At 30.4% G+C, this 10,305-nt stretch overlaps 2 protein-coding genes across 4 annotated transcripts in view; both read right to left on the bottom strand.

Moving 5' to 3' along the window:
* The window catches only part of LOC102591519 (RNA polymerase II C-terminal domain phosphatase-like 4), a 26,018-nt gene extending 21,765 nt beyond the window's left edge, over positions 1-4,253 (bottom strand). The window contains exons 1-3 of one of the 2 annotated variants that reach the window (XM_006343600.2): positions 4,225-4,253; positions 2,111-2,168; positions 828-996 (exon numbers count right to left, since the gene is read on the bottom strand). The gene's annotated coding sequence lies outside the window, so the exon portion shown is untranslated. The remainder of the gene's footprint in view (positions 1-827; positions 997-2,110; positions 2,169-4,224) is intronic. The other variant, XM_015307050.1, reaches the window with a different exon arrangement.
* A 332-nt stretch (positions 4,254-4,585) lies between these two features.
* On the bottom strand, positions 4,586-10,292 carry LOC102587880 (reticulon-like protein B21). Of its 2 annotated transcripts, XM_015307049.1 has the most exons (10): positions 9,520-10,292; positions 8,775-9,438; positions 8,453-8,515; positions 8,088-8,190; positions 7,901-7,969; positions 7,547-7,694; positions 7,369-7,438; positions 6,555-6,620; positions 5,468-5,590; positions 4,586-4,898 (listed from the first exon to the last, which is right to left on the bottom strand). In XM_015307049.1, exons 1-10 carry the CDS (start codon positions 10,261-10,263, stop codon positions 4,729-4,731), a joined length of 2,220 nt encoding a protein of 739 aa, XP_015162535.1. In that variant the 5' UTR covers positions 10,264-10,292; the 3' UTR covers positions 4,586-4,728. The 2 variants fall into 2 exon arrangements, with proteins under 2 accessions (XP_015162535.1, XP_015162534.1); XM_015307048.1 differs by having other exon boundaries at positions 8,775-10,292.
* Between the last annotated feature and the right edge of the window lie 13 nt (positions 10,293-10,305).

Genomic DNA, 10,305 nt, shown 5'->3' with positions numbered 1-10,305 from the left:
ACTAAAGCTCCGTGCGGCACTTGACAACTTACTCACGAATCTTTCACGATCTTGTAAGCTCAAGTAAGCCTTTACAACTAAGATCGCTAAGAGAATGAAAAGGAAGACTTAGAGAATTTTGGAAGAAGGCTTTTTGTATTAAGCTTTGGAGAATGCTTTACAAGTTTGCTTGCTTGCTTCAAGCTTGGATTGTTGGGTGCCTTGCAAATGAATGGCACCCTCTATTTATACTAAATCCTAAGGACTAAAGTGTAAATAAAAATTACTTACAAGTCCCTCTAATATTTACACAAAAGCCCCTCTCTAGAATTCTCTACGCACTCTAGAGAATTCTAAGGCTTTCTTTGGAAACTATCTAAATTATTCTAGAGAATTCTAGGGAATTCTCTAGCCTTCTTGAATAATCTAAAGGGTTCTAGAGTCTTCCGGAAACCTCTCCACAACTCTAGACCATTCCGCCCCTATCCGGACGCAAAATTTCACTGTGATGTGGCGGGACGTGACATATGTCTGTGTTCCTAATAAATCAACAAATTGGCTTCGTCTTATTGATGCAGTAAACCTAATAGCCCCCTTATTATTAGAAGATACACAGAGTCTCTACTGGGAGAAATTTGCAATTATGTGTAATATCCGCAAACATTGAGAAGCTAAGGAAAACAGATCGGAAGGAACATAAGAACAAAAACTATACACAAAACAACTCAAATCAACAAATTGGCTTCGTATTATTGATGCAGTAAGGCTATTAGAAACATCCTATTCGAAGAATCGATCAAATTTCCGCAAAATCCATTTGGAAAAAGAAAGAAAGAAAACGCATTAACCTGAGGCAAAGTCAAAGCTAATCAGTTGAAGAAGCTTCCAAATCTTGGTGTGCAGAATGTTGTAAACCCTAAATTTGGTATCGAAATAGAACTTTTAGAGAGGAATGGAAAACCTTAGACAACCATGGCGAAGAGCTCTTAGACAGCCATGAAAACCTTGGCAAGTTTCCTGGATTTGAAGGGAAATAGCACAATTTTAGAAACCTAACGCCTTGTTTGGATGGTTGATAACCCAAAAAATTTTAATCCGCCCCGCATAACATTTAACTTTTTTCTTTTGGACTTGAATTTTCAATTCTTGGCAACCTTTTGGGCTCTATGTGGCCCAATTTTTTTTTTCTTTTGGACTTAAATTTAGATTTAAAGTCAATTTTAATAGACTAGATGGTGTTTGCCCGTGCGCGCACGGGCCCAATATTTTCATGCGTGCAATTTTAGTGGAATGCAAATTTAGAAGTGATGGAGACTTATTTAATAGATAGGATGACATCTCTTTGAGCAGTTTACACATTATTTACATAAATATTGCCTCAAAAAAAAAAATTGCCTAGGTAAGCATATTGTTTGAATTGTTGGTATGTAAATATACATTCGCAATGAAGTTAGTATCAAAATGAGAAAGGTAAAATAGTAACGCAACTGCTATGCCATTGGCAGTTCTGATTGACAAAACACATGAAGAGGTTATAAAGATGATAAACATAACATATACATATAAATTGATGAAAAATGCTTATTATAGTTCATCAAATTCAAACAACCAGTATGATGGGTTCTAGAAACTTTAATGTCATGATTTTCTTTCTTATATTCTTGAATGAGCATCTTTAGATGTTCATAGGCAGTATAGTTATAGTCTATGCTATCAAGTATAACTCAACTTTTGTATATGTTCATGCTAATAGCTGCATATGCCGCTAAATGATTTTTGATTTTTGTGTTTTAGGAAAATGTGCTGCTAGTGAACAAATTATGATCAAATTTTATGGGGTATATTTTTCTTTTTACTCATACTTTTCTTGCATATTTAGTACATGGGAGGTGAGTTTTGTTTCAAAGGAGAACCTAGTTCCATGACTAATTGAATTATAGGGCACCACACTAAAGGCTACAAAACTCTACCCAAATGATACACCTGAACAAACACAAGAAGCTAAGCAACACAACCAAAGCAAGCTGAAGAGCTGTGAATTATTTTTACACAAAAAAAAAACAATTAAGAGACATGCAAATTCAAGAAGCTAAGCGATAATAATCAAAGCAAGCAGAAGAGAAACACTTACCAAAGTCAAGGAGGTTGAACACACTGAAGAATAATAATCACAATAACACAGAATGAACCTGAAAGAGAGCATTTCAAAGAAATATTTGATCAAGCACAATTGTTATATTATTGAACCAACGTCTCTTGTGTGGAGTTGTTCAAAGTCAAGTTTGAGAACAAAAAGTAAGATTAGAGAAGCTATAGAGAAGTTGGAGGACACATTATTCTGGGAATGTTACCCATCAATTTGATTTGGTTTGTGTTTTTTATTTTGTGGGTTATAATTTTTGTGCTCTTAACTGTTGAATCAGTCCTTTTTGGAAATGAACTTGGATAAAAATGTAGTAAGAGTCGCAAATGGACATGAAAATCATGGATTAAGGAAGGATCCAGAATGTTATATATTTTAATACTTCTGGTTATTTCATTATATGCATATCACAATTAGCAATTACACAAAGATGGACAAAAAAGCCACACTCATCTTCTTTTTATCCTTTTCTCACTGCAATTGATGAACACAAATACCGACTAAGAGAGTTGATGATCACAGAGGAATTTGACGACAAAAATATTTACTCTCATTGATATCACTGGAGATTAAAGCCACGAATAGTAATGTCGTGGATGTGCATATGGTTGGTTGGGACATACCTTGTTAAAGCATTGGGCGTCACAGATCTTTTTGTTCAACATATTATTTTACTAATGTGGCAGTAAGCAACTCAAACAATAGAATAGAAACAGACAAATTACCTATCATTTAATAATTAAGAGAAGATGGCGTGCAAATATGGCGTATGAAGTAATTAACATAAACATATGACAATAATCCAGATTTGAGATAATTATTTATATCGTTAAGTTAATATACAGTTAAGGAAGCCTGCTGTAAATTTCTTATAGCAAGAAATTCACCATTTTTCCAACAAAGCTAAATAATAAGTAACTAAAACCTTTCTATGAGCTACGCTCACAACAAATTAAAAATGATTTTCTATTAAACAATGCCTAGAATCTCTTTCTATGTTAGCAAGTGAGGGCGAGGAATTAGGAAATCATTTGAAATTGAAAGACTTGGTGCAGACACAAATTCTAAGTTGCTAAAACTCTTCAATTTTTGTTCCGCACCCGTGTGGGCACGATATGGGTGTGGGTGGGCACAGTTATATTTCGTTTGATGGTGAGTAAGTTTTACTGGATGGAGACCACAGCCGGAAAAGCTACTATGGAAGTATGAATAAGTTAAGTGTGATGTTGCTCTCAAAAGTCTCTAAAACATGGATGCTAGTAAGTTCACTAAAACTTGATGAAGATCATATCAGAGAAAAGTAAGCTTACAGATTAGAATTCTTCAAAATTATAAGGTATCCTAATTAGAGGAATAATCATACAATACAAAAGAAAAAATGGCAGAGTTACTGCAATCCAAGTTTTACTTCAAAAAATCCACACAAGAGTTAAATTCTTAGTTGTTGGGCTTATTTACTCTTACTCTTCAATTGCAACTATTTACTTGTGGTCTGTACTGATATAAAAATCACAATCTGTGATTAAAGAGACTCACGGATATTTTAGTTGTACTTTTGGGAGCCTTTGCAGTGAACCTATTTTATGTTTATCAGACAAACTTCAAGTGCACTCACTCTATGAAACATACTCTAAAACAAGCAGTAAATTGCTAGTTAGTCCTCTAAAGCATTCTGTGAAACAGTTAGCAAAATCATGTCCATTAAAATGCACAAACATAAAGACAATACACATCTACAGTTAAAGACTCACAACCTAAAATTTCAATTTAAAAATGGAAAAACAAAGATGAAGATTCAACCGTGGTCAATTTCACAATTATTTTAAACACCGTATTGTAACTGATCTGATCTAACACATACTATTTTGACCCTAATTTTAATTCTTCTCCTATTCAAACTTTATAAATCTATTCAGACAAATGTAGGGTTCTTTATTGGCTCTAATTTTGGTTCTTTTAAATTTCAAACTAAATCTTTGTAAATCGGATGAAGAAAAATTCAAAATCAAAACGTAATTGAGGAGAAAATAGATGAAGATAAAAAAATTAACAATTCGAATCTATTGAATTGAAGAGGGAGACGAAGAATGAGAAAGCTTTACCTTCAAATTGCAATTTGGAGGACAAAACCCCCTCTTCAATAGATGAGAGTATTATATGTTGCTATATGTAGTGAAAAGTCATAATTGTCCTTGACTTAAATTGTAATGACAACAACAAGCAGGCATGTTGATAATACCAGCCTAGCTCTACTCAATCCTTGTTTATTTCAAAAAAGGTAAATCTTTTGTTTCGACAAAATTCAAAAGGTACTTAATTTAACTTATTAATCTTTTCGTTTGAGTCCCGATTAAATTCCAAAAAATATAGTATGACTTTAATTTCTTAACCATATTTTAACAAATTTCTACCCAATGGAGTACTCAAAACCTAAAAATAATCAATATAATAACACACCACTTGAAAATGAATTAATAAAGATTCTATTAAGCAATACAAGCTACAAAACTCCAACAATTTTTTTATTTACTAACACAAACAACTATATACAGTAATAAGATTGTAATTATATCTTTAAAATATTAATTAACGCTTTTTTTTCCTTTTTAAATTGTTTTCTTTTGCTTTTTGGATTCCATTGAAGTGGATTTTCTCCCAATTCTCCTTTGTCTTTCTTGCCAATAATCCTCTGATATTGTAATCTCTTCTTCACCTATCCATCCTTCTTTCATCATTTTTTGTTGGTAGTACCTAAATCCCACATACAACATAAAAACTGCAAAAAAAAAAAAAAAAAAAAAGAGAGAGGAGATTATAATCCGATTTTTTTATATCAAGAAAAATATTATTTTTTTTAAAAAAAGTAACTTTTTATTCATTTTCTGATATTTTTATAAATAAATAAAAGTTTTTGTCTCAAAATCATTTATATGTAATATATAAGGACAATTGTCTTTGAAGAACAAGTAATTTGTGTTGACTATAATCCGATTCCGTTTAGTAAAATGTATGAATTCATATTGGAGAAAACACTAAATTGTTCGGTAGGAAGGAAAATAATTTCTAACAAAATAAATAATATTTTTCTTATTTTTTGTTGTTTGATAAGTAAATAAGAAAAAATATTGCCTCAAATGTATTTATATAAAAATATGTAATATAGAAAAATACGATGACAGGTATATATGTAGGAGCTGAAATAAACTTGAAATGCACTCATAGAGGTTATTTTTCCTAATTTTCAAGAAACTTATTTTCATGTGAAAATTATTTCAGAAAATATTTTCCTCGATGCCAAGAGTACCCTAAAATTGCAGCTCCATAAATAAAAATGAGTAAATTTACCTGCCCAAATTCTAGCAGAAATTGAAGATAAATTCCATATAAGTGTGAATATTGCAAATGCAACTGCTTTCTTGTGAGTACAACTTTCCCAAGCATCTCGAAAACGTCTAATCCAAAATGTACCTTCATATTAAAATCATCGAAAATTATTGTGATAAGGTGATAAATGTTTCAACATCATTAATCAGAATTTTTGAGTTTAAACTCATGAAATTAAATTATAAAAATTGTAATTATTTTCAATCAAGCAGACATATATATGTACTGAAAATCCTATAATGAAGAGGATAAAGGTATATAAAGATTGAAATGGACCACTTTTGTGTATGAAAATAAAATATATTTATTTATTTGCATTCATTAATGCAACAAAAATAATATTATTGTGACCCCATTTATTACAACCAACTAGTTGACAAATTCATAAAAATAGACGTTATGTAGTTCATCCAACTATGTGTACTACAAATTATTAAATATTCCAAACTTCACCAACTAGAAATTCAAAAAATAGAAGAAGAAAAAAAAAGGAAAAAAAAAGAAAGAAAAGGAGTTAGTAAAATTATATATTATTATAAGTGCTTGTTAGATCTTAATTTCTAGTAATTATATCTACATTTTGATAACTGTCTTAGAGATATATACTAAAAAAAAGGTTGCAGTGAAGTACTAGTTAAGTATCCTCAATCCTAAATCAAAAATTTCAGATTCAAAGCCATGATATTTTATAAGGAGTGCTTCATCTCCTAAAGTAAAACTTTAGAGCACTATTTTCAATCTAGTCAGACCCTAAAACAAATGTCAATCACTAAAGGGGGAACCAAAAAAATAAAATACATGCAAAGTACAGTACAAAGAAAGAATGTAAAAGATCAATATATATTATACACACAAATAGCGTAAAATATTATCTCATAATGTATTTTAACTCGTTATAACAAGTAACTTTTGTTGGAAACCACTTTACCATTTAATATAGAATTTTTCAACGTATATTCAAATTTAATCGAATTTTAAGATAGGTATCGATAAAAAATATGTTAAGAAAGAAATAAAATAAAAAGAGCATGGTGAATATAAATTTTACCATAGGCAGTTAACTGTGTGGAATAAGAAGAACAGACTTTTGGTACTATGAAAACTCCAAAAAACCCTACAAACAGACAAAAAAACAAAGTGTCAGCAACAAATATGTTAAGTGAAAAAAGGTGAAAATAGAATGTTTCAGTTATTTATTTCTGCTTGATCTACTGAAAAATATGTACTTTCTTTTCCTTAAAAATATGTACCAAGAAAAAAAAACACAAATTAAAGATATTCAGTGTAATTTCACAAATAAGATATGAAAAGGGTAAAATATAAGTAGACGTTACTCTTATTTTAGTGCGGAAGATAGTCTGTTTCCGATAGACACTCAGCTCAAAATATGTATCAACTACTCTAATTAAATAAAATCACCCCTTTAAAAAAATTCACTTCATGAAATATGTTATATTTTCTCTTCTTTTTTTTTTCTTTTTTTTTTTTTGTATCTCTAAGCTTATTAACAAAGATATCAAAGTAGGAAAAAAATCAAGAACATTAGTAAGAAGAATTACAAAATAAAAATGGATGTATATAAGTAATGGCGAAATAAAAAATTTCGTTAAATAATTTAAGAATTTTTGAAATGTACTCTAATGTATTTGTATAAAATAAAAATATTGGCTTATATATATAATATTATGAATTTTACGAATAAAGAATGTTCAACTGATCATGACTCATGTTATTGATGGTAAAAGTCATATATAATATTACTCACTTAAAATTCTTTTTGCTAATACCCAACAATTGTCAAAAAGCTCCTTCTCTTTTTTTTTTTTAATTCCACCCAAAAATAAAATATAAAAAAAACTCACCCAATTTTGACATCTTCCAAATAGTTATGGAACTGCCACATCTTGCAAAAATAAACAGTAGAACTGCCATCTGTAGAGGCAAAATTTTGTCAACTTTCTAGTGAGTTTCAAAATATTCAAAAATATTAAATGTCAATTATTTTTTAAAAAAATAAAACAAAAATATTTTTTTTTTTACCTTCATTGTAGTAGCAGGATCCCCAGAAAAAAGAGCTCTAATTTTCATGAGACATTCATTTATGTAAGGCAATATTAATTTCAAAATCCACATTGCTTCTTCTTCCCCTAATACATATTCACTTGATTCACCTATATCATTTGCACCCCTTTTTACCAAAAAAACAAAAAATTAGATCAAAAAAATAATTGTTATCTACTATAACAGTAAAGTTAATATTTCTTTCGTTCCAATATTTGACTGAACACAAATTTTAGAAATTTTAGAAATTTGTGATATGTAATAAACCATATATTTGTGTGAAAAATTGGGTAACGAAGAATGTGTCACGTAAATTGAGACTGAATTTTTTACCTGAGAGATCTAAATAGAAAGATTGTAGCAAGGTAGACCAGACCCAAATAGGAAATCACAGAAATGAAGCTGTAAAAAAGAAAAAAAATCATTAATTTTACTTGACATTATTATTATTATTGGTTATTTCAAGAATCAATAAAGAAATATCTGATTTTTTTTTTACCAAGTGTAATTGTCATATTACCTGATATTGAGATCTTTAGTATATGAAGAGGAAATAATGAAAAATGTTCCAATTCCAAAGATTAATGCTGATTTTGATGCATCTGTCCACATGACCAAATCAACTGAAAAATAAAAAAAGTTACAAACCAAAAAAGAGAAAATTAGAATCAACATTTGTAGAATGACATTGAATTCTAAAGACAGCCTGGTGCACTAAAGCTCTTGCTATATCGTACAAACCACAACATTGTATTATATGCATTTTATCATGCATTTCTACAAGAGGCTATTTTCACATCTTGAATCTGTGATCTCTTGGTTACATGACAATAATTTTACCAGTTACGTTTTTCGACATTGAATTCTAAAGGACAAGAAAATTACCCAAACTTTCTAGGTTGCTATGTTGTCTTGGAATATTTCTCTGAAATTCATCTGATGCTGGAACTGAAAATGCAGCATAAAATTGTTAGAGAAAACAAAATGCAACCTTAAAAAACAGAATCATATTAGAAAAAAGGTCAGTTTCGAGCTCTGGATATAAAGTTGCCTTTGTTATTCAAATCTAGTCAAGCTACTCGTTATGTTACTCAGACTCTCCAACATCTCCATCGTCATTTTCAAAGAATCCGAGCAACATATGAATACCAAACATCGAACGGGAAAACAAAACACAAAAAAGAAGCATTCAAGAAAATGGATTTGCCTGGTTTAGTTCTTGTTGGACTTGGATGATGATGAAGAATTCTTGATTGGCCTGAAAATGAAAGATTAGACTGTTTCTTGATAATTGGAGAAATGGACACTTGTTTTTTCTCATTGTTACTAATATGAACTTTTTTCTCTTCAACAATTACAATCTTTTTAGTCTTAATCACTTTTGCTAAACTGTTTTCCTTCTCAATTTCTTCTTCCAAAATCTTGAAATCTTCATTTTCAAGATTCAATTTTTCTTGAGGTTCCACATTGCTTCTTATCACTTTCTCTTCACAATTTTCCTCAAGAACCTTATTTTTCTCAAAACTCTTATTACATTTCTCTGTTTTTGTTTTCACCATTTGAAGTGAATTCTTCAAATTCCCATTAAGACACATAGATTTCACTTTCCTTAAATCACAATTCTTTCCATCCACATTTTGTGCCTTATTTGCCTCTGATTTCACTTTCCTCAGCTGAATTTGATTCCCCTCATTTCCATCAACATTATCAACAACCTTATTTTCCTCATTTCCATCACTTGATTCAACAAATACCATTTCAAGATTCCTTTTTGACTCATCAAGAACATCAACAACCTTATTTTCTTCATTTTTATCACTTGATTCAACAAATACCCTTTCAAGATTCTTCTTTGATTCATCAACAACAACCTTATTTTCTTCATTTCCATCACTTGATTCACTAAATACCCTTTCAAAATTCCTTTTTGACTCATCACAAACATCAACAACCTTATTTTCTTCATTTCCATCACTTGATTCACTAAATACCCTTTCAAAATTCCTTTTTGACTCATCACAAACATCAACAACCTTATTTTCTTCATTTCCATCACTTGATTCACCAAATACCCTTTCAAGATTCTTCTTTGATTCATCAAGAACATCAACAACCTTATTTTCATCACTTGATTCACTAAATACCCTTTCAAGATTCTTCTTTGACTCATCAAGAACACCAACAACCTTATTTTCCTCAATTACATCAATCTCTTTACATTTCTCTGATTTTGCTTTCATTAGTTGAAGTGAATTCCTCAAATTCCCATTAGGAGACACATTTTTCACCTTCTTTAACTCACACATTTTCTCATTTCCTTCCCTTTTCTTGCTCTGAATTGGACTTTTCTTCATTGCACTAACACTCAATTCTTTACAAAGTTGAGATCTTTTTGTTGATATCTCAATTGGGTTCCCTTCAAAATTACTCTCAGATTTCCAAGTTTTTCTCTTTCCACTCATAACAAAACAACCAACACCAAGATTAGTTTTTGACCCCATTTCCAACTTTTTGTGTTCTTCAACTTCATTTGTTTTCATCTCATCATTTTCAACTTGTGGGGTTTCTTCTTTTTCACTATATACATTGATTCCACCTTTGAATTCATCAAATCTCATTCTATTTTCCCATACACAACCTGCCACAACAACACCATTTCTTGTATTTTTTCCCCTTCTCTTGCTAACAACTTCCATTTTTTTGTGTCTATTGGGGTGTGTGTGTGGGGGGGGGGGGGG

Source organism: Solanum tuberosum, unplaced genomic scaffold (genome assembly GCF_000226075.1).
Source record: "Solanum tuberosum cultivar DM 1-3 516 R44 unplaced genomic scaffold, SolTub_3.0 scf00047, whole genome shotgun sequence".
Lineage (NCBI taxonomy): Eukaryota > Viridiplantae > Streptophyta > Magnoliopsida > Solanales > Solanaceae > Solanum > Solanum tuberosum.
Note: the sequence above shows the minus strand (reverse complement) of the source record. Positions and strands in the feature narration are given on the sequence as shown.

What these genes read in the sequence shown, in the direction of transcription:
- LOC102587880 (XM_015307048.1), bottom strand. Translation starts at nt 10,263, where the DNA reads ATGGAAGTTGTTAGCAAGAGAAGGGGAAAAAATACAAGAAATGGTGTT. An exon ending in CACACAGTTAACTGCCTATG is followed by an intron (nt 5,591 to 6,554) that starts GTAAAATTTATA and finishes TTTAATATGAAG; the next exon opens with GTACATTTTGGATTAGACGT. An exon ending in TTCTGCTAGAATTTGGGCAG is followed by an intron (nt 4,899 to 5,467) that starts GTAAATTTACTC and finishes TTTTTTTTGCAG; the next exon opens with TTTTTATGTTGTATGTGGGA.